Source organism: Haemorhous mexicanus, chromosome 27 (genome assembly GCF_027477595.1).
Source record: "Haemorhous mexicanus isolate bHaeMex1 chromosome 27, bHaeMex1.pri, whole genome shotgun sequence".
Lineage (NCBI taxonomy): Eukaryota > Metazoa > Chordata > Aves > Passeriformes > Fringillidae > Haemorhous > Haemorhous mexicanus.
The window spans coordinates 6051851-6074460 of NC_082367.1; the positions used below are offsets into that span (position 1 = coordinate 6051851).

At 56.5% G+C, this 22610-nt stretch overlaps 1 protein-coding gene across 3 annotated transcripts; it reads left to right on the forward strand.

Moving 5' to 3' along the window:
• Window positions 1-1037: 1037 nt before the first annotated feature.
• LDLRAP1 (low density lipoprotein receptor adaptor protein 1) lies at window positions 1038-16740 on the forward strand. 3 transcript variants are annotated; one of them, XM_059868661.1, is made up of 9 exons: window positions 1038-1194; window positions 2389-2531; window positions 3790-3902; window positions 4389-4503; window positions 6996-7068; window positions 7646-7729; window positions 9040-9170; window positions 10560-10594; window positions 14226-16740. In XM_059868661.1, the coding sequence occupies exons 1-9, from the start codon at window positions 1110-1112 to the stop codon at window positions 14368-14370; spliced, it is 924 nt and encodes a 307-aa protein (XP_059724644.1). In that variant the 5' UTR covers window positions 1038-1109; the 3' UTR covers window positions 14371-16740. The 3 variants fall into 3 exon arrangements, with proteins under 3 accessions (XP_059724644.1, XP_059724645.1, XP_059724646.1); XM_059868662.1 differs by having other exon boundaries at window positions 9043-9170; XM_059868663.1 differs by lacking the exon at window positions 1038-1194 and adding an exon at window positions 1743-2259.
• The last annotated feature ends 5870 nt before the right edge of the window (window positions 16741-22610 follow it).

Consider the following 22610-nt stretch of genomic DNA (forward strand, 5'->3'; position numbering starts at 1 on the left):
CTCCAGTTATTTCCTCTCCCAGCTGATGTTTTACCCGGCTGTATTTTTATCTTTGCTGCATTATATAACGAGCTGTGCTGGTGTCAGTCTGGGAGCTCCAGCACTGCCAGTAAAACTAATCCAGTTTACCACAGGCCTGCATTCCTCGTGATAAAGAGCAGAATTAACCCAAATAAGTGACTGAACTCCTGGTCCCTCTCTTCTGACCCTGGGAGAAGAAGTTCCAGCCAGCACAGAACTGTCCAGCCAGCTTTCCCTCATCCTTGGAGTGTGCCAGGGGAGTTTGCAGCCTGGGCTGTGACTCTGTGACTCCCTGGGAGCTTTGGGAGCAGCTGCAGGAGGAACGAGCCTCTCTCAGGGCTGAGCTCCCCTTTCCCAGACTGTTCCCCTTTCCTTTGGGGTTTAACCTCCTCATTATTATCCTTTAATTTGGGAAAGCCTGCGCGGGCTTTAATCTTCCATCCAAGGATGTTCAGAGGAGCTGGTGACACGTTGGTGACACCGGGGTGACTGCTCAGACAGGATATCCCGATATGCCACCCCAGCCCGGGGGCACCAAACCCCTCCTGGGGCAAACCCCCCTTTTTGGGGTCACCTGGGCAGAGGGGGTTCCTTACCCTCACTTTGAGTGGGGAAGGGGGGGATCCCTGAGGAGCTGCACCCCACAGGCGTGTGGAGGAGGGATCCGGGGGAGGATCCGTGGGGAGAAGCAGCTCCTGATTTTGGGGGGCACCCACAGCCCCCGGGTGTGGCCGGGTCACGCTGTCCCCGCAGTGCTGTCAGAGCCGGGGGACCCCGAGGAACTTTTGGGTCCCCGCGGAGCTTTGGGGACCCTCCACAGCTTTAGGGTCCCTGCGGAGCTTTGGGAACTCTGCCGAGTTCTGGGGACCCTGCTGGGCTTTTGGGTGTCCCGAGGAGCTTTGGGGACCCCGCACAGTTTTGGGGACCCCTCACAGCTTCGGGGACCCCGCAGCGCTCCGGGGCGCGGGGCGGGCATGGGCGTGGCACAGGGCGTGGTGCGCTGACGTCACTCTCATTTGCATGGCCCCGCCCCCGGACGCGGTCAGCGCTGGCGCCGCAGGAAAAGTTTGCGGCGGGGCCGGGCCGGGATGGACGCGCTCAAGTCCGCGGGCCGGGCCCTGCTGAGGAGCCCCAGCGTGCACAAACCGTCCTGGGCCGGCGGGCGGCACAAGAGTGAGAGCCGAGCCCCGCTCCCTGCCCCTGCCCCGGCCGAGCCCCGCTCCCTGCCCCGGGCCCCGCTCCCTGCCCCGCACCCCGCACTCCGCGTCCCGCCCGGGCCCCGCTCCCTCCCTGCCCCTTCCCCTCTGTCCCCTGTCCCCTCTCTCCCGGCCCCCCGCGCTCTCTCCGCCTTCGCTTTCGTTCTCTCGGGGCTCTTCTCTCACTTTCAGCCCCACTTTTTGCCGCGCCGTTTGCTCCGCCCCGCTGCGCTCCGCGTTCCTGCGTCCCTTCCCCGGGAGCGCCGGGGCTGGCTGGGGGTGTCCCCCTGTCCCCGTGTCCCCCTGTCCCCGTGTCCCCCTGTCCCCGTGTCCCCCCGTCCCCCAGCCCGGGACAGGGGCCGGAGCCCGGCGGGCACGCTGTGACCTCGTCCCGCTCACACGATCGATGGCTCCGTGGCCAGCGGCCACCGGGCCCTGCCGGGGGGGCCACCGGGCCCGGGGGGGACACCCCGCACCCCCCGGTGACACCGAACCTGTGGCTGTCGCTGATCCCGTGGGACCGACCCGGCCCGCGTTACCCCGGGACCGGGGTTGGGCAGCGGGGGGACACGAACGGGCTGGCCTGGGGACACCTGGGGGGGCTGTGTGACACCTGAGGGGGGACAAAGCCCTCCCCCAGCCCGAGCTGCCCGTCCCAGGTGGCTCCTGGGTGGAATTCCAGGCTTAGGAGCCCCCACCCGACTTTCACCTTGGCCCCACACCCATCCTGTGTTTAGAACCCTCCTCCCCCCAGCCCTTCAGGGAGCGGTTCCGTGCTGGCTTCCAGGGGAGAGCAGAGCCCTCTCCTCCCGGGGGGCTCCTCGGGGCTGGGGGTGATCACTCACCTCACCTGGGTCCCTGCAGCTGCCCGGGCTCAGCACAAATCCCATCTTATCCTCCTTGTGCAGGTGGAGCTTTGCAGGGTCAGGGCACGGGGTGGCTCCCAGTTAAACTGGTGCCTCCTCGAGGGTTTCTTGTGGCTCATGGAAAACGTTTTGGGGTTTGTTTTGCTGCCTGGGAGAGCTGCAGGGGAGGCTCCCAGGTGAGCACCTGGTGGCTGAAGTGCTGCTGCCTCCCCTCCCAGCCGGGTGTGCCCCATCTCCTGCAGGAGCTGAAGCCTCGGGGGTGCTGCTGTGAGTTTGTGACTCCAGAGCCTTCCCTGTGTCCCCAGAGCTGCCTGAGAACTGGACAGACACGAGGGAGACGCTGCTGGAGGGGATGCTCTTCAGCCTCAAGTACCTGGGCATGACCCTGGTGGAGCAGCCCAAGGGAGAGGAGCTCTCTGCAGCCGCTGTCAAAAGGATCGTGGCCACCGTGAGTGTCCCCAGGTGTCCCCAGGTGGCCCTTGGGGGGTCCCACAGGGAGGAGTTTCAGAGCTGTAGCTGGGGGGAGCCAGGATTTGCAGCTCCATGGGGTTGGGATTGCAGCTCCAGGGGAAATTGGGATTCCATCTCCAGGGGAAGTTGGGATTTGCAGCTCCATGGGAAGTTGGGGTTGCAGCTCCATCCCCTCCAGGGGTGTGGGTGGCACTGCAGACCCTTCCAGGCACTGGAAGCCCCTGGGCCAGCCCAGGCTGTGGGATGGGGCACTCTGGGCAAGGCTGGTGTGTGCTGAGCTCTGGCTCCTGTGATAAGCCCGGGTGTGAGGGGGCTCTGACCTGCTGCAGTCAGCCTGCCCCGGGGCTGGGTCAGGGCAGGGACAGGGTTTGGAGTGTGGCCAGGGCTGTTCTGGGCTTTCCTTCCAGGATTTGGGGGGCAGAGAGGCGAAGGGAGCAGGACAGCTTGCTGCAGGTCCCACCGTGACCTCAGAGGGGTGCATTTCCTGAATCCCCCAATTCCCAGCACATTCCCAGCCTTCCCCCAGTTCCCAGCCCTCCTCCAGCTCGGAGCCTCCCAGCTCACCAGGCTCTGGGTGAAATGAAGGCTCCTGTAAGGCCCTGTAAAAGGGGGGCAGAGCCCTGGCCGTGCCCTAAAGCTCAGTGGGGTGGGCAGTGCTGGATCCTGTGCTGAGCTGCACCAGGGAATTGCAGAGCCCTTCCCCCCTGCCCCGATGGATGGGGAGTGCAGCCCTTAAATAAAGCCCTGGGCTGGGGCAGGACTGCTCTGGGCAGGGCTTTGGGGTTCCCAAGGGACGTGGAATCCCCCAGGGAGAGGGGCTGAGGGTTCCAGCCTGGCTCTAGCTGGATGTGAGCTGCAGGCTGAAAGCACCAGGCCAGTAAAGGAGAGCCAGTGCCTGCTGAAATCTGGGTGGAAGCTGATGTCCTGTCCCTTTGCCACCGGAGTGGGGCTTGGGAGCCCACGTGTGCCAGGCCCATCCTGCCCCTGTGGCCCTGGGGACAGCCCTGTGGAGGTGCTGGCAGTGCCTGAGCACCCTGCTGAGGTGTGTCCCTGCCTGCTGAGCGCCAGCACAAACCTGCTGCAGGGAGGGGAGGGAAGGGTTAACCAGTGCTGTGCCCTCCTGGCAGCAGAGGCAGCCCTGGTGAGAGCAGGGTGCATCCCCAGGCTGCTCTCACACCTCTGGGGGTGCCAGGGTTCAAAGCCTGGGGCTTCCCCTCCCTCTCTCCCTCCCCAAGGCAAAGGCAAGTGGGAAGAAGCTGCAGAAGGTGACCCTGAAAGTGTCACCCCGGGGGATTGTGCTCAGGGACAGCAGGACCAACGAGCTCATCGAGAACATCTCCATTTACAGGTGGGTGCTGGGGCTCTGCTGTGCCCCAGGGCTGCTGCTCAGCCCCCCTGGCTGCTGCACAGCTGTGGGGAGGCTCAGGGAGGAGGCTGAGCCTCCCTCCCACATCCCCTGAGCTCGGGGAGCATCCTGAGCATCTGCTGCTGCACAGCCCAGCCCATCCTGGGCACCCCTGCATCCCCTCCTGCCCCTGCCCTGAGCCTGAAGATGAAATGCCAGGCTGGGAAGCTCCTGGCATTTCCTTTCTCCTTCCTCACCCTGCAAGGAAAACCTTCTGAGCCTCTCTCCTGAAGGCAGGGCACTGTGAGGTGCTGCTCTGGAATCTTCCCCTTCTCCCTTTTCCCTTCTCTCCTTGTGGTGCCCATGGATCCCACCCACCCAGCCACCCTTGTCCCCCTGCCCAGCCCAGCCTGTGCCCCCCCTGCTGCAGCCCCAGGAGGCTCTGGAGGCTGTCCCAGAGCCCAGCCCGGGGTGTTGGGTGTTTTCCAGGATCTCCTACTGCACAGCAGACAAGGCCCACGACAAAGTGTTTGCCTACATAGCCCAGAGCCAGCAGAGTGAGAGCCTGGAGTGCCACGCCTTCCTGTGCCCCAAGAGGAAAATGGTCAGTGCAGGGAGGAGGAGGAGGAGGAAGAGGGGCTGGGAGGAGGGCTCAGCACGGCTCCTGCTGCTGCCAGCAGCTCATCCCAGCTGGAGTGGGCTGGCTCTGGGAGAGTCTGGGCTGGGCTCAGAGCACAGACCTGGATCTGGGAGAGTCTGGGCCAGGCTCAGAGCACAGACCCAGCTCTGGGCCAGGCTCAGAGCACAGACCCAGCTCTGGGAGAGTCTGGGCCGGGCTCAGAGCCCTCCTGGGATCCTTCCCTGCTCACTCAGTGCTCCAGGAGGGGAAGGGACCTGGAGACCAGAGAGAGGAGAGGGGCAAGGAGAGCCCTGGGGTCTGTGGTGAGGCCAGAGCTGGCACTGAGCCCCCTCCCCGTGCCAGGAAGGGGCTGTGGGGCAGAGGAGGGGCAGCTCAGACCCCTCTGCCCCCAGCAGTCCTCCCCTGGTGGCCCTTGCACGGGCACAGGATGTCCCAGCTCCCCCCTAGGGCCATTCCCACCCCAGCCTGGTCCCCAGCAGCATCCCCCAGCCTGGAGCTGGGCCACCACAGCTCTGTTCATATTCCCTGCCTCTCCCAGCTCCTTCTTTTCCCTTGGAGGGAATAATGGGAGCTACAAGTTGTCTCTCCTGGGCTCCCATCCTGGCATGGCTGAGATGAGCCTCGCTCTGCAAATTAAAATTTAAATCTTCCTGCTGCTAAAGGAATTATCTCAGTGCATCCCCCTCCAAGTAAAGTTCTCCAAAGCCTTTTGTGGCAAAAACTGGGAATAATTTCCTTTTTCCTGCCCTGTAAAATGCAGGAACATCCTGCTGCTGAGGTGACCCCTGCTCCCAGGCTGCAGCCAGCCCTCCCCAGGGCAGGGGCTCTGGGTGCACCACAGCTCCCAGGCACAGCCATATCATTAGTCCATATTTTTAGTTCCTGGGTGATTCTCAACAGTAGCTGGGTCTATTAAACTTGATTCAGATGTGACAGCTTAAATTGTAAACAGCTGTGAGGAGTTCCATTCTTGATTACCATCTTTAAGGGGTTTTTGCCATGCAGCATTTGCACTCCCCCCGAGGATGTGAAGAGCTCAGCCCTGCTGCCAGCCTGGACTGGCACTGCTGCCCCTGGGGTGCCCCTGGGGTGCCCCTGGGGTGCCCCTGCCTGCCCTTGGGGTGTGTGCCCTGCCTGTGTCCCCCCCTGTCCCTGGGGGCTGCCAGGGCTTCAGAAATCTCAGTGACTGATCTCAGAGATTGAGCTCAGTGATTGATTTCATTGATCTCAGAGGTTTCAGTGATTGATCTCAGTGGTATAATTGATTTCAGAGATCTCAGAGATTGATCTCAGTAATTTCAGTGGTTTCAGTGATTGAGCTCAGTGATCTCAGTGATCTCAGTCATTTCAGTGATTGAACTCAGTGATTGATTTCATTGATCTCAGAAATCTCAGTGATTGATCTCAGAGATTGAGCTCAGTGATTGATTTCATTGATCTCAGAGGTTTCAGTGATTGATCTCAGTGGTATAATTGATTTCAGAGATCTCAGAGATTGATCTCAGTAATTTCAGTGGTTTCAGTGATTGAGCTCAGTGATCTCAGTGATCTCAGTCATTTCAGTGATTGAACTCAGTGATTGATTTCATTGATCTCAGAAATCTCAGTGATTGATCTCAGAGATTGAGCTCAGTGATTGATTTCATTGATCTCAGAGGTTTCAGTGATTGATCTCAGTGGTATAATTGATCTCAGTAATTTCAGAGTTCTCAGTGATTGATCTCAGTGGTATAATTGATATCAGAGATCTCAGAGATTGATCTCAGTAATTTCAGTGATCTCAGAGGTCTCAGTGATTGATCTCCTTGATTTCAGTAATTTCAGTGATCTCAGTCATTTCAGTGATTGATCTCAGAGATTGATCTCAGTGATTGATTTCATTGATTTCAGAGGTTTCAGTGATTGATCTCAGTGGTATAATTGATTTCAGAGATCTCAGTGATTGATCTCAGTGGTTTCAGTGATCTCAGTGATGTCATTGATCTCAGTAATTTCAGAGATTTCAGTGATTGATCTCATTGATCTCAGTAATTTCAGTGATTGATCTCATTGATATCAGTAATTTCAGTGATTGATCTCATTGATGTCAGTAATTTCACTGCTCTCAGTGGTTTCATTGATTTCAGAGGTGTCAGTGATTGACCTCAGTGATATAATTGATCTCAGTAATTTCACTGATCTCAGCAATCTCATTGATTTCAGTAATTTCAGTGATCTCAGTGATCTCAGAGGTGTCAGTGATTGATCTCAGTGCTCTCACTGATATCAGTAATTTCAGTGCTCTCATTGATCTCAGTAATTTCAGTGATCTCAGAGGTGTCAGTGATTGACCTCAGTGATATAATTGATATCAGTAATTTCAGTGCTCTCAGTAATTTCAGTGATCTCAGTGATCTCAGAGGTGTCAGTGATTGATCTCAGTGCTCTCAGAGGTGTGTCCTGCTGTCTGTCCCCAGGCCCAGGCTGTCACCCTGACCGTGGCCCAGGCCTTCAGGCTGGCCTTTGAGTTCTGGCAGGCAGCCAAGGAAGGTGAGTTGGTTCCCCTGCCCTGCTCCCCCCAGGTGTTCCCCTGCCCTCCTCCCACATTTCCAGGTGTCTCTGGGCTCTGCTCCTGGGTGGGATTTGCAGGCAAGCCCAGCAAGGGCAGAGAGGGGAATCTTGACTCCGTGTTTCAGAAGGCTGATTGGTGATTTTGTGATATAAATGATATGAAAAGAAAATGCTGTACTAAAGAAGGAGAAAGGAGACATCAGAGGGCTGGAAAAGAATGAGAATAAAATCTCATGACAGCCACAGCTGGCTGGGATTGGCCTTTAATTAAAAACAATTCTCCTGCTGGGTAAACAGTTCTCCAGCTCACATTCCAGAGGAGCCAAACGGGAGAGGCTGAAGTGTCCCAGCAGAAGAAATCCTGGCAAAGGCATTTTTCAGGGAATCTGGCAGTGACCCTCCTGCCCTGCAGGGCCTGGGGTGCCTCAGAGCCCCTGGGCTTTCTGCTGTCACCTTCCCTGAGGTGGCTGGAGCAGCCCAGGTGGCCTGGCTGTCCCTGTCCCTGTCCCTCCTCCCTGCAGCCTTGCAGGCAGTGATGGCATCTCCCCTTCTGCAGAGAAGGAGAAGAGGGAAAGGTCCATCCTGGCAGCAGAAGGGACCAGCAGCCCCAGCTCAGGAGCTCCTGCCCACCCTGTCACAGGTGAGTGAGCCACCTGAGCAGAGCCTGGGGGTGGGGGACTGTCCCCGAGGGGTGGGGGATTGTCCCTGAGGGATGGGGATTGTCCCTGAACAGGGCAGGGAACAGCTAGAAGGATGGTGAGATGTCCCTGAAGGGTGGGGGACTGTCCCTGAGGGATGGGAATTGGCCCTGAACAGCACAGGGATGTCCCTGGGGGAATTGGGGATGTCCCTGGGGGAATTGGGGATGTCCCTGGGGGATTGGGGATGTCCCTGAGCAGGGAAGGGGACTGTCCCTGGGGGGTTGGGGAGGTCCCTGGGGGATTGGGGATGTCCCTGGGGGATTGGGGATGTCCCTGGGGGATTGGGGATGTCCCTGAGCAGGGAAGGGGACTGTCCCTGGGGGGTTGGGGAGGTCCCTGGGGGATTGGGGATGTCCCTGGGGGATTGGGGATGTCCCTGGGGGATTGGGGATGTCCCTGAGCAGGGAAGGGGACTGTCCCTGGGGGGTTGGGGAGGTCCCTGGGGGATTGGGGATGTCCCTGGGGGATTGGGGATGTCCCTGGGGGATTGGGGATGTCCCTGAGCAGGGAAGGGGACTGTCCCTGGGGGACTGGGGATGTCCCTGGGGGATTGGGGAGGTCCCTGGGGGATTGGGGATGTCCCTGAGCAGGGAAGGGGACTGTCCCTGGGGGACTGGGGATGTCCCTGAGCAGGGAAGGGGACTGTCCCTGGGGGATTGGGGATGTCCCTGGGGGATTGGGGATGTCCCTGGGGGATTGGGGATGTCCCCTCACAGTTCAGGGCCTGGCTCTGAAGAGCAGGGCAGGGAGAAGTGGGACAAAAGGCTCATCCCTGCCCATGCTGGCCACGAGATAAGAGGATTTGGCACAGAGAGAAACAGCCCTGAGCTGGGCTCCCTTCCAGGCTGGCACCTCCTGCCTGGCCTGGGAGGGCTCAGGGCTGCAGGGATCTCCTCTCCCAAGGGTGGCACCTTGGGCTCAGCCCAGCCTGGGGCTGCCAGGGCTCTGGGGCTGAGCTCCAGCCAGAGCTGGGCTGCTCCTGCCCCAGCCCAGGGCAGGCTTTGCCCTCAGTCCATAAAACACTCTGTGGGTGAGCTGAGGGTGCTGCCCAGGGCTGCTCTGGCCCGGGGCTCACCCTGAGCAGCAGTGGGCACCAGGAGCCTTCCCAGAGCTCCTCAGTGGGGTGGGTGCAGCTCCTCAGCTCAGATTTGGGGCCATCCTGCAGGAGTTGGATCAGGGGAGAGATTCCTGCAGGGAGCTTTGGCTGTGCCTGTTCTCTCCCCTCACTCCCCCCCTGCTCTGCCCACAGCAGCAGCCCTGGGGAACCTGCTGGACCTGGAGGAGCCTGGCAGGGCCCCCCTGGGCAGCAGCACCGAGAGCCCAGGGCTGGACAACAGCAGCTTTGGGCCCAGCCCCTCGGTGAACAACAATGTGGAGTGGGTAAGGGACAGCTGGGGGGCCCAAACTGGGCCAGACTGGGAGCTCTGGGGGCCTGGGCTGCTCAGGGAGGGGCCACAGCCCAGAGGGATCCAGGGATAAATGGACAGGGTGGCAGAGGCAGGGAATGGGGCATTCCAGGGGTCTGCCACTCAGCTGGCACCACCCCAGGGCTCTGCTCGGGGCAGGAACCAGAGCCAGCTCAGAGCTGATGGCTGGTCCTGGTTTCCCTGCTGGGGGAGCTGGGCTGGGCTCTGGGAGCTCCTCAGTGCCTGGTGAATGGGTGTGGGATTGATCCCTGGGTCTCAGAGGGAGGGAGGGCCCCTGCAGCCCTGGGGCTGCCTCCATCAGGGCTCCACCATCCCATCAGGGCTCCACCATCCCATCTGGGAGAGGCTGGGGCTAGCTGGGGTCTTGGGAGGGAATTCCTGGCTGGGAGGGTGGGCAGGCCCTGGCACAGGTGCCCAGGGAGCTGGGGCTGGTCCCTGGCAGTGCCCCAGGCCAGGCTGGAAGGTGTCCAGGGGTGGGAATGGGATGGATTTAAGGGATTTCCTTCCCCCCAAACCCTTCCATGGCTCCCTGACCCCCAGGCAGGCTGGGGCTGAGCCCTGGAGCCCCTCTTGCCCCTCTCTGGATTTTGGGGAGCTGCAGGGGAAATGCCTTTGCCTGGAGCCTGAGGATCAGCCCCGAGGCTGAATCAAATCCTGGAGGCTCCTCAGCAATCTCCAGTCCCTCCCTGCTTGCAGACTCTTCATACCTCACTTATTCATTGCATTAGGTCTGTGGGTGCATGGCAGGATTTGGGAGCAGCTCTGGCTGGGCAGGGCCCTCACAGAGCATGGAAAAGCTTCCTCCCTGTGCTTGCCTGGGAAAACCTGGGAGCAGGGCACACACAGAGGGTCCCAGAGCTGCTTCTGCTGTCCCTGCTGTGCCAGTGCAGAGCTGCTCCCCTGACCCTGACCCTGACCCTGAGCAGCCCCAGGGGCTCCTGAGCTGTGCCAGGCCCCTCCTGGCAGCAGGACAGGCAGGGCTGGGAGGGTCAGGGGGGATTTCCAGCCCTGTGCTGCCCTCCTGGATGGGGCTGGGGCAGGCTCAGCCCTTTTTGGGGTGCAGGGGGGATTTCCAGCCCTGTGCTACCCTCCTGGATGGGGCTGGGGCAGGCTCAGCCCTTTTTGGGGTGCAGGGAAGGGCCAAGCCCGGCAGCACTGGAGCTCACCTTTCCCCTGCAGAGGAGGCAGAGTGCAGAGGAGGTGGCTGAGGCACTCTGGAGCCAATAGACAGAGATATTAGACAGAGATATTTCTGTGTCTGAGTGCAGAGCCTGGTCTCTAAACACACTTTTGTGCAGTTCTCTTAGCAACTACTTGTCTCTCTTTTGATCTCTTCACAAAGGAGATGGATGATGGTCTGGACGAGGCGTTCTCAAGGTAATTCTCAGATTCTCATCCCTCCCTGGAGTTCAGCAGGGGAGCAGCCCCAGAGCCTGGCTGTTAATAATGGCTGTTAATAATGGCTGTTAGTTAATAATGCTCCTTAATCTCACCAGGGCTCTGACCCGACCTGGCCCCACCAGTGCCTCAGCTGGTGATGGAAGGCCAGGCTGTAGGGCTGCCTGAGCAGCCAAACATTTGCAGAACCTTTTCAGGGTGGAGAGAGGCTGTGTGTGATGGGCAGTTTAATTCCCCAAGCAGTTCCCGGGTCTGCTCCCACTTGCTGAGGCTTTTCCAGGCTGCTGGTCCCAGCTTCTGGCCCTGGGGGCTTTGCTCTTCCTCAGCCCCCAGGTTGAGGCTGTGTGGCCATCACTTCATGGGGTTCATTCCCCTTGCCACTCCAAATTAAAGGCTGCCCTGCCCTGAGCACTCCAGCAAAGCCAAACCAGCCCTTTTCCTCTCAGGTGGCTTTTCCTGCCTGTCCTGGCAGGGCTGCTGTGGTTTTATGTGGGTCCCATCTTCCTCCTCCTCCTCCTCCTCCTGCCCCTGGGGCCGGGGAGGTGCTGGAGGAGGGAGTGAGTCAGGAGAAGGGTTTGCAGCAGTTCCTGCTCAGCCCTTGGGGTCCTGTCTGGCTCCCAGGGATGATTTACAGCTTCCCCTTCCCCAGCAGCCTCGTGGCAGGCTGGGGCTGATAACCAGGACATAAATCAGCCCCGTGTCTCCTGTCCCTGCCCCCTGCTGCAGCAGCTGGGGTTGGGTTCTGCTCCCTGCTGAGCTCCCCCTGCAGCCTCCCCAGGCCCTTCCTGCCCCAGCAGCACCACTGCAGGTGTCTCTGCTTCCCTGAGAGCTGGGGCTGCCTCCAGGCTGGCTTTGGCCTTGTGCCCCCCAGGATGGAGCCCCCAGTGCCTGAGGGAACCCCCAGCCTTGGTGCTGCAGGGGTGCCTGAATCCCACAACACCCAAAGGGGCTGCTGGGCTGTGGGAGACATCTGGGTGAGAGGCTGTCCCAGCTGCTCTGGGGCTGTGACACATCAGCAGAGCTGAGTCACTGCAGGGCTGGCACAGAGGGCACCCCTGCCCTGTCCAGCTGCAGGGCAGGGAGAGGGCAGCAGCAGGGCTGCAGCACACCCCAGGGGCTGGAGTGCTCCGGGCCAGCTCCCCTGATGGCTTCTCCCCTTCCTGAGGGTCTCCATTCCATGGGAGGTGCTGGAACAGGGGGCTGCAGCAGGAGGGGAACCTCTGCTCCGTGCTCTGCTCCCTTTGTTTTTCGCTGTGCTTTACTTTGTACATTACTCTGTCTTTATTTTACTCTGTGCTTTACTCTGTGCTTTACTCTGTGCATTACTCTGTGCATTACTCTGTGCATTACTCTGTGCATTACTCTGTGCATTACTCTGTGCTTTACTCTGTGCTTTACTCTGTGCTTTACTCTGTGCTTTACTCTGTGCTTTACTCTGTGAATTACTCTCTGTATGTTTTACTCTGTGCTTTCCTCTGTGTTTGTTTTACTCTGTGCTTTACTCTGTTTTTCTCTGTGCGTTACTCTGTGTTTATTTTTCTCTGTGCTTTACTCTGTGTTTATTTTTCTCTGTGCTTTACTCTGTGCATATTTCACTCAGTGTTTTACTCTGTGTTTTCCTCTGTGCATATTTCACTCAGTGTTTTACTCTGTGTTTTCCTCTGTGTTTATTTTACTCTGTGCATTACTCTGTGCAATACTCTGTATTTATTTTACTCAGTGCATTACTCTGTGCATATTTCCCTCAGTGCTTTATTCTGTGCATATTTCACTCAATGCATTACTCTGTGCATTACTCTGTATTTATTTTACCCTGTGCATTACTCAGTGCATGTTTCCCTCAGTGCTTTACTCTGTGTTTATTTTACTCTGTGCATTACACTACGCATTACTCTGTGTTTATTTTACTCTGTGCATTACTCTGTGTTTATTTTACTCTGTGCTTTACTCTGTGCATATTTCACTCAGTGCATTACTCTGTGCATTACTCTGCATTTATTTTACCCTGTGCATTACTCTGTGTTTATTTTACCCTGTGCATTCCTCTGTGCACGTTCCCCTCAGTGCTTTACTCTGTGTTTATTTTACTCTGTGCATTACTCTTTGCATTACTCTGTGTTTATTTTACTCTGTGCATTACACTATGCATTACTCTGTGTTTATTTTACCCTGTGCACGTTCCCCTCAGTGCTTTACTCTGTGTTTATTTTACTCTGTGCATTACTCTGTGCTTTACTCTGTGCTTTACTCTGTGCTTTACTCTGTGAATTACTGTCTGTATGTTTTACTCTGTGCTTTCCTCTGTGTTTGTTTTACTCTGTGCTTTACTCTGTTTTTCTCTGTGCATTACTCTGTGTTTATTTTTCTCTGTGCATTCCTCTGTGCATATTTCACTCAGTGTTTTACTCTGTGTTTTCCTCTGTGTTTATTTTACTCTGTGCATTACTCTGTGCAATACTCTGTATTTATTTTACTCTGTGCATTACTCTGTGCTTTACTCTGTGTTTATTTTACTCCGTGCTTTACTCTGTGCACGTTTCCCTCAGTGCATTACTCTGTGCATATTTCCCTCAGTGCTTTATTCTGTGCATATTTCACTCAATGCATTACTCTGTGCATTACTCTGTATTTATTTTACCCTGTGCATTACTCAGTGCATGTTTCCCTCAGTGCTTTACTCTGTGCATATTTCACTCAGTGCATTACTCTGTGCATTACTCTGCATTTATTTTACCCTGTGCATTACTCTGTGTTTATTTTACCCTGTGCATTCCTCTGTGCATGTTCCCCTCAGTGCTTTACTCTGTGTTTATTTTACCCTGTGCATTACTCTGTGTTTATTTTACTCTGTGCATTACTCTGTGCATTACTCTGTGTTTATTTTACTCTGTGCAATACTCTGTGCATTACTCTGTGTTTATTTTACTCTGTGCATTACTCTGTGTTTATTTTACTCTGTGCTTTACTCTGTGCATATTTCACTCAGTGCATTACTCTGTGCATTACTCTGCATTTATTTTACCCTGTGCATTACTCTGTGTTTATTTTACTCTGTGCATTACTCTGTGTTTATTTTACTCTGTGCTTTACTCTGTGTACGTTTCCCTCAGTGCTTTACTCTGTGTTTATTTTACTCTGTGCATTACCCTGTGTTTATTTTACTCTGTGCATTACTCTGTGCATTACCCTGTGTTTATTTTACCCTGTGCATTACTCTGTGTTTATTTTACTCTGTGCATTACTCTGTGCATTACTCTGTGTTTATTTTACTCTGTGCATTACTCTGTGTTTATTTTACTCTGTGCATTACTCTGTGCATTACTCTGTGTTTATTTTACTCTGTGCATTACTCTGTGTTTATTTTACTCTGTGCTTTACTCTGTGTACGTTTCCCTCAGTGCTTTACTCTGTGTTTATTTTACTCTGTGCATTACCCTGTGTTTATTTTACTCTGTGCATTACTCTGTGCATTACCCTGTGTTTATTTTACCCTGTGCATTACTCTGTGTTTATTTTACTCTGTGCATTACTCTGTGCATTACTCTGTGTTTATTTTACCCTGTGCACGCTCCCCTCAGTGCTTTACCCTGTGTCCCTGTGTGTGCCCCAGGCTGGCCCAGTCCAGGACCAACCCTCAGGATCTGGACACGGGGCTGTCGGCGCAGGAGCTGCAGAGTGCACAGGCTCTGTCCCCCGTGCACTGGAGCCAGCTGGAGCCCAGCCCAGCTGAGCAGGACGATCTCTTCATGTTCTGAGGGCAGAGAAGACCCCTCGGAGCCCTGCCTGGATGCTGCTGGGAGCAGGGAGCTGCCCAGGGCTCCTCACAGCTCCCAGGGTGCTGCAGCCCAGTTCAGACCAAAGCTTCAGACACCTGATGTGGATTTTTGTACCTTGCTTTCACCTAAACCACAGGATGCTCTGGGACATCTTTGTTCAAAGTTTACAAGTGTTCCTGGGAGGTGTGGAGAGCACCTGCAGGGCCTGTCGCTCCTGCAGGCACCACCAGAGCCCCCTGGAGCATCCCCCAGGCCAGGCTGGAGGCAGGCACAGCTCTGTGTCACTGACCCAGCCAGCCTGGAACAGCACAGCACCTGCCTGGCCTGGGAGGGGATCTGCAGCAGCTGCTGAGGCTGAAATCCAGGAGGGAGCAGAGCTGGTGCTTTGTGCAGTGTCTGTGGCACCCTCACAGCTGTCACTCACTCTGTGGCTCCCAGCTCCTTTCTAACCCAAAGACTTTTTTAACTCAAAGAAGTTTTGCACTTTAAAACTCGAACTGAAAGCAGTGGTCCGGATTGTCAAGGTAAGCAGTGCCTGGCAGCTCTCCTCAGAAGCTATTCACCCAAAAAGAGCCACCCTGGCAGTGCTGCAGCTCTGACCCTCACCTCTGATGGCACTGCAGGTCCCAAAGCCCCAAAGTAGCTTTAAAAGCAAAACCACCAGGGAGGAAGGGTTGGTTTGCTGATTTCTGCTGGAAAGGGCAGCTTGGGAGGACCAGCAGGACCACAGATCCACGTTCCCAGCTTGGCCCAGCAGCTGTGCCTGGCCAGGACCTGCTCCTGCCCCAAAGCCAGGTGGCTGTTGCCCCGTGCATGGGATGGGGTCAGGCAGGAGCAATACCTGGCTGCCCAGTGGTGCTCCCACCCTTCTCCCTGACAGCTCCCAGGGGGCTCAGGAAGCTCCATCTTCCCCTGGGACTGAAAAGCAGCCATGGAGGTACAACTTGTGCTAACTAAAGGCTGGGTTTAACCATCCTAAACAGTCTGACTGACACTCGCAGTGTTCGTGGCCTTATGTGAAGTGTACTAATCTGTTTTATAGATTTGGAACTTGGGTTTGAAGCACTAATTCATTCCCCAGATAGCTCTTTAGAACTCCCTTAGAACTGCTCACAGAAAGGAGAAAACCCCTCAGTCAGCTCTAAGGCTTCATTAGGAAGCAGCTGAGTGGCTCTGCCTTAGATTTATTTTCCCCCCCAAGTGTGAGTGTGAGGAGGTGTTGAGGACTCGTGGAGCTGACTCAGCAGGTCTCTGATGGAACCTGTGCTCTGTGGGCTCTGCAGAGTGGGCTTAGAGCAGTTCCACATCCTGGAAGGGCTGTGCCCAGGAGTGCCTCACTCCTGTGTGCAGCACCAGCTCCTGGCCTGGGGGAACCAGCAGGGCTGCTGCAGGCACAGGGCTCAGCCAGGGAGCTGTGCCCGAGCCCAGCAGGGGCCCTGGGAGCCCAGGGAGCTCTGCTCTGCCAGGAGCCTGGGATGGAGTGAGAGGGACACATCCTGCTCTGCCAGGAGCCTGGGATGGAGTGAGAGGGACACATCCTGCTCTGCCAGGAGCCTGGGATGGAGTGAGAGGGACACATCCTGCTCTGCCAGGAGCCTGGGATGGAGTGAGGGACACATCCTGCTCTGCCACGAGCTTGGGATGTGTGAGGGACACATCCTGCTCTGCCAGGAGCCTGGGATGGAGTGAGAGGGACACATCCTGCTCTGCCAGGAGCCTGGGATGGAGTGAGGGACACATCCTGCTCTGCCAGGAGCCTGGGATGGAGTGAGAGGGACACATCCTGCTCTGCCAGGAGCCTGGGATGGAGTGAGAGGGACACATCCTGCTCTGCCAGGAGCCTGGGATGGACTGAGGGACACATCCTGCTCTGCCAGGGGCCTGGGATGGAGTGAGAGGGACACATCCTGCTCTGCCAGGAGCCTGGGATGGAGTGAGAGGGACACATCCTGCTCTGCCAGGAGCCTGGGATGGAGTGAGGGACACATCCTGCTCTGCCAGGAGCCTGGGATGGAGTGAGGGACACATCCTGCTCTGCCAGGAGCCTGGGATGGAGTGAGAGGGACACATCCTGCTCTGCCAGGAGCCTGGGATGGAGTGAGGGACACATCCTGCTCTGCCAGGAGCCTGGGATGGAGTGAGGGACGCATCCTGCTCTGCCAGGAGCCTGGGATGGAGTGTGAGCATTCCCCTGAGCACTGACCTCTCTCCTTTCCTGGAGCAGCAGATCCTGACATTCACAACACTATCTATGTGTGTCCAGAGTGGTTTTTTTTTGTTTGTTTGTTTGTTTGGGGTTTTTTTAAGAAAACCTGATGCTGTAAAGAATAAAAACTGCCATTTTTTGGAGGCTCTGTGCTGGGTGACTTTATTTCCCCTGTGGTTCCTGTGGTAGCTTTTGTGTCTGGGTGGTGCCTGGGTTCTGCCTGGCCCTGGTGCATGGCAGGATGTGGTCAGAAAGGTCCTGGGGGCTGATTCCAAGGGGGCTCAGCTGGACTCTGCCCCCAGGGGCTGCTGTGGGACTGGAGGTGGCACAGAGGGACACAGGACCTGTCCCTGTGTGGCTGCTTTGGCCTCCAGGTGAGGCTGTGAGGAGGGGGGGAAAGAGTGAGGTGGAAGCTTCAGGCTCACCTGCACACGAAGAGCAACATCAAACCCCAAATCTCACTGGCAGTTTCTGAGTCACAAACTGCTTTTCTCTTCAGCTGAGTTTGTGCAGCTGGTGGTGGCTAAAGAGAGCCCAGCACAGCCCTGTGTGCTCGGCCCTGCTGCCCACACCTTGCCTGGGAGGCACCTGGAGAATGAAATCAGCCCCTCTGGGGTGCTGACACACAGAGCTGTTCCCTCAGCAGAGCCACCTCCCCTGCCGTGGTGCTGGCAGAAATAAACCCACCCGGAGCTCCTTTCCAGCTGGATCTGCCTGTTCCAGGCTGAGCTGTCCCAGCTGATGAGGGCTGAGCCCTCGTGCAGAACTGATGGCCCTGCTGAGGAACACACTGCTCCCTCAGCTCTGATGTGACCTCTTTTTAGCTGCCACTTTGGGAACTTCCAGCATCCATTCCCCGTTTTTAGCTGCCAGTTAAGGAACTTCCAGCATCCTTTCCCTTCTCCTGCGAGGGAGGGCAGGAGGAATTCACTGCTGAATTCACTGCTGAGAGGTGGCACACGCCAGTGTCACTGCCCTGCTCCCAGGGTGACATCCCAGTGTCAAATCCCAGTTCCCAGTGTCCCATGCCCAATCCCAGTGTCCCATCCCCTCTCCCAGTGTCACATCCCAGTTCCCAGTGTCACATCCCCACTCCCAGTGTCACATCCCAGTGTCCCATTCCCAATCCCAGTGTCCCATCCCCTCTCCAGTGTCCCATTCCCAATCCCAGTGTCCCATCCCCTCTCCCAGTGTCACATCCCAGTTCCCAGTGTCACATCCCCACTCCCAGTGTCACATCCCAGTGTCCCATTCCCTCTCCCAGTGTCCCATCCCCTCTCCCAGTGTCACATCCCAGTTCCCAGTGTCACATCCTCACTCCCAGTGTTGTATCCCAGTGTCCCATTCCCTCTCCCAGTGTCACATCCTCACTCCCAGTGTCCCATCCTCATTCCCAGTGTCATATCCCAGTGTCCCATTCCCAATCCCAGTGTCCCATTCCCTCTCCCAGTGTCCCATCCCCTCTCCCAGTGTCACATCCCAGTTCCCAGTGTCACATCCTCACTCCCAGTGTTGTATCCCAGTGTCCCATCCCCTCTCCCAGTGTCCCATCCTCACTCCCAGTGTCACATCCTCATTCCCAGTGTCATATCCCAGTGTCCCATTCCCAATCCCAGTGTCCCATCTCCTCTCCCAGTGTCCCATCCTCACTCCCAGTGTCACATCCCAATGTCCCATCCCCTCTCCCAGTGTCCCATCCTCACTCCCAGTGTCACACCCAGTGTCCCATCCCCTCTCCCAGTGTCCCATCCCCACTCCCAGTGTCACACCCAGTGTCCCATCCCCTCTCCCAGTGTCCCATCCTCACTCCCAGTGTCACATCCCAGTGTCCCATCCCCTCTCCCAGCTGTCACCAAGCCCTGCCTCGATCACAGCCACGAGCCCCAGGTCTAATTAATGGAATAAATGAGTAAAGACTGAAATCTGCTCCCAGTGCCAATTTTATCACTTCTCCAGCGCTGTCACAGCCCTGGTGAAACTGACAGCAAGGAATCAAACAGTTGCGTCTCTGGCATTTTTTATTACTTTTAATGTGCTTTTTTTTTCTGGTGACTTACTGGAAATTTAAATTATAATGGTATGCTTCACTTAAAGAAAGTATCCATAGCAACAGGAACATCTAAATTATTGCAGGCTGATCACTTCCCTGCTGGAGTCACATCTCACTCCTTTCACAGGCACTCCCAGAGGTGCAGCATTTTAATAGACCTTTTTTTTTTTAAACCTTTTTTTTGCAAATAAACAAGAGAATACAAAGCACTTTCTCCATCAGTGCAATACCTACAGAGATCCAAAGTGAGCAAGTGCCAGCTCCCTTTGCTACCCAGACAGGAGGGGCTCCAGCCTTGCTCTTGAGTCAGACTTTCTCCTCTGAGTCAGGGGTTATTCCCTGTCAAACTGGGGGATTTCTGTCCACTGCAGCTGCTGGGAATTCTCTTGGACCAGGAGAAAGCAGCACGGGAAGATTGTTCCCAGAAAATCTGACTGTGACAATCCCTTCGCCCAGGATTTTTCTCCTGGGAGGCTGAGAAGCCTCAGAGAAAAAGGAAAACAATAATTATCTGACTTACCCCTCCTGTGCTGTGCTGCTTTGGAATGTGTTTGGGGATTGTTTACCCACAGGTGATTGTTTCATTGGTTTCATGTGAGTTGGTTTGACTTAATGACCAGTCAGGGCCAGGCTGTGTCAGGACTCTGGAGAGAGTCACGAGTTTTCATTATTATCTTTTCAGCCTTCTGTCTGTATCCTTTAGTACAGTTTAGTTTAGTATTCTTTAGTATAATATAGCCACTTAAATAATAAATTAACCTTCTGAGAACATGAGTCAGGTTCATCATTCCTGCCTTCATGGGGGCACCCTGCAAATACAACAGAAGGTCACTGAGCCTGCAGCATCAGAACATCCTTGTCTGATTCTCAGCTGGGTTTATGGGTTTATTTCTGTTCTATTCCTTCCAAATTCCTGCTTGCCAGGACAAAGGGGAATGGGTGAAAGCTCAAAGAAAGGGGGATTAGATGAAATATGAGGGAGAAACCCCTCAGCCCCAGGGTCCCTGGCAGTGCCCAGGCCAGGCTGGAGCACCCTGGGACAGTGGGAGGTGTCCCTGCCCACCCAGGGCTGGGAATGAGAAGATTTTTAAGGTCCCTTCCCACCCCAACCATTCCATGAGCCCCAGAAAAAAACAACTTCAGCAGCTGCTTGACATTTGAAAGGCGATGGGGGAGAGAACTCCCAGGTGTTTTGCTCCCACCATCGCTGAATTTGGGCTGGAGCAGTCCCAGCTTTCCACTCCTAAAAAATTCCCTCACTTTAAGCCCGAGTGCTGCACGCTCTGAGTGCCACACGTGAGAAACAAACTGGCTGGGAGAAACAGAAATGCTGTTTTTTCTATTCCAATCTCAATTATAGGAATCAAATGCGTCATGTGGATCAATAGTAGGTTGAGATTGCTCAGCCAGAAAGAGTTCAGATATAAAAAGCTGCAGCTGAGAGGCTTCCTGTAAGCTCATGCTTTATTGCAAGTGAAATGGTGACAGGGAGCAGGGCCTGCAGTGTCCCCTGGACAGCTCAGGGGGAGAGCAGAGCTTTCCTCAGTGTCCTGTGTGTAGGAGCAGCATCCTGAGCCCAGGCAGATCTGATCCTGCCCAGGAGCAGCAGGGATCTGCCTTTGATGTCCTTTGGTTCCCCCTGCCCTGTGGAGCACTGCCAGGTCATCGTGTCCTGCAGTTCCTGCAGCCCTGTCTGCAGAGAACCTGCAAACTGCAGGGCAGGGAGGCAGCCTGGAGATCCATGAAATATTTCTAATCACTCAAACCTGCCTAGGACAAGAGCTGGTGTGCAGGGAAGTGGCTGTGGCTCGGCCAGCCCAAAGGACAATGTTAAAAAGGCAGGAAAAGGTGTCAGAATTCTTTGGGTGATGGGGTTTGTTTGTGAGGGAGGCTGGAGGAGGCTCCATGCCCATGGAAAAGGAGGGGCTGCAGCTTTTGGGGTGATCAGGGTGACAGCAGGGAGCAGTGACAGGAGCCAGGGGCATCTTCTGCCAGCGCCTCTCAGACCAACTTGGCTTCAGGTGTGAGTTAAAAACAGAGCACAGAAGGTGGGTGGTGGAAGAGGGATGAGAATGATGCAAAAAATCTGCTGGACCTGCAGATCCAGCTCAGGTTTGGGAATCTCAGCTCCTGTGAAATCACCTGCTCATAAAGGGCCTGGAACAGGAACCTGTAATTGGGTGGTTGGTGCAGGAGCCAGAGGATGATCCAGCTGACTCTGGCAGAGCTTTATTGGAGCTCTGGTCCAGCTGGAGTCAGGGATTTTTACTGAGCATGGATCACCAGGAGCTCCCAGCCCTGCCCTGCAGAGCCAGGCACAGAGCTGGGGCTGGCACTGGCTCAGCTCCCTCCCAGCTCAGGTCTCCCTGGCCACAGCTCCCCCAAATCCACCTTCCCACCCCTCAGAGGAGCCAAATAAATGCCAAAGCCACGGCTGCAGGCTCTGGGGAGGATCTGTCTTCTGTGGTGTGTTTGTGGGATGGGGCTGTGCTGGGAATTTGCTTCTTGAGTGGGGCCAGGTTTGATCCTTGGCATTTATGCCTGAGGCTTTGATGGATCCTGAGACCCATCAAATGAGAGTTTAGGGGGCAGTGGCTTGGCCAAATGCGATGGTGTGTGGAAAGAGCCAGTGCTGGGCAGGCAGGAGCTTTGCTTTCAGGGGATGTCAGAGGCTGGACTTTGTTTTTTCATGCTGGTTAAACACGGTGACCCAGCCGGCAGCTGGTGGTGTATATCAAGATTAAATTGGGGAAGGTCTGGCAGAATCTGGGTCACCTGTTCCTCTGTGGTCTCCCGTTTATATTTCGAGCTGGGCTGACTCACGTCTGCGGAATGCCATGGGAGAAGTGGGAGCGCTCCTGGTGCAGTAATTCACGGGCAGGAACGGTGGAGCTCTGACAGGAGAGGCTCGGCCGCCACACCGGCTGTGCATCACCTCGCTTCCCCTGCCCTCGGAGCTCCGCTTTTCCATCTGCCGGGAGCGGAGCGAGGGCTCTGAGCCCGAGCAGCCCCGGCCGGAGCGGCTCCGGGCAGGGAGAGCTCCGTGCCCCGAAAGCCCCAGGGAGGGAGAGCTCTGTGCCCCATCTGAAAACCCCGGGCAGGATAGAGCTCTGTGCTCCATCTGAGAGCCCCGGGCAGGATAGAGCTCCGTGCCCCGAGAGCCCCGGGCAGGGAGAGCTCCGTGCCCCGGGCAGAGAGAGCTCCGTGCCCCGAGAGCCCCGGGCAGGGAGAGCTCCGTGCCCAGGGCAGGGAGAGCTCCGTGCCCCGGGCAGAGAGAGCTCTGTGCCCCGAGAGCCCAGGGCAGGGAGAGCTCCGTGCCCAGGGCAGGGAGAGCTCCGTGCCCCGGGCAGAGAGAGCTCTGTGCCCCGAGAGCCCAGGGCAGGGAGAGCTCCGTGCCCCGAGAGCCCCGGGCAGGGAGAGCTCTGAGCCCCGGGCAGGGAGAGCTCTGTGCCCCGAGAGCCCCGGGCAGGGGGAGCTCCGTGCCCCGAGAGCCCCGGGCAGGGGGAGCTCCGTGCCCCGAGAGCCCCGGGCAGGGGGAGCTCCGTGCCCCGGGCAGAGAGAGCTCTGTGCCCTGAGAGCCCCGGGCAGGGGGAGCTCCGTGCTCCATCTGAGAGCCCCGAGCAGGGGGAGCTCCGTGCTCCAGCCGAGAGCTCTGTGCTCCAGCCGAGAGCTCTGTGCTCCGACAGCCCCGCTGTGTCACAGGACGTGTTTTGCCTGAGGATGCCACACGAACGTGGGACAGCAGACTGGCACAATGACAACAACTCAGTGCTGGCCTCCCCAGGCTGGGTTTAAATATAGAGCAGACAGTGATTCATCCCAGCCAGGCTGGGAGTGACCTGTTCCTCAGGTTGGGACAGATGAACTTCACCCTCAAGGTGACTGGAAAGTTCTTTTGGGCTGCAGAGAGCCCTCTCCTTGTCTCAGGGCTTGCCAGGGAGCTGCTGCACTTCAGCAGAAGCA

Excerpts from the sequence above, each read along its gene's own strand:
- LDLRAP1 (XM_059868661.1), top strand. The coding sequence starts at position 1,110 with ATGGACGCGCTCAAGTCCGCGGGCCGGGCCCTGCTGAGGAGCCCCAGC. Across the intron at positions 4,504-6,995 it reads TGTGCCCCAAGAGGAAAATG|GCCCAGGCTGTCACCCTGAC; the intron begins GTCAGTGCAGGG and ends GTCTGTCCCCAG. Across the intron at positions 9,171-10,559 it reads TGAACAACAATGTGGAGTGG|GAGATGGATGATGGTCTGGA; the intron begins GTAAGGGACAGC and ends CTCTTCACAAAG.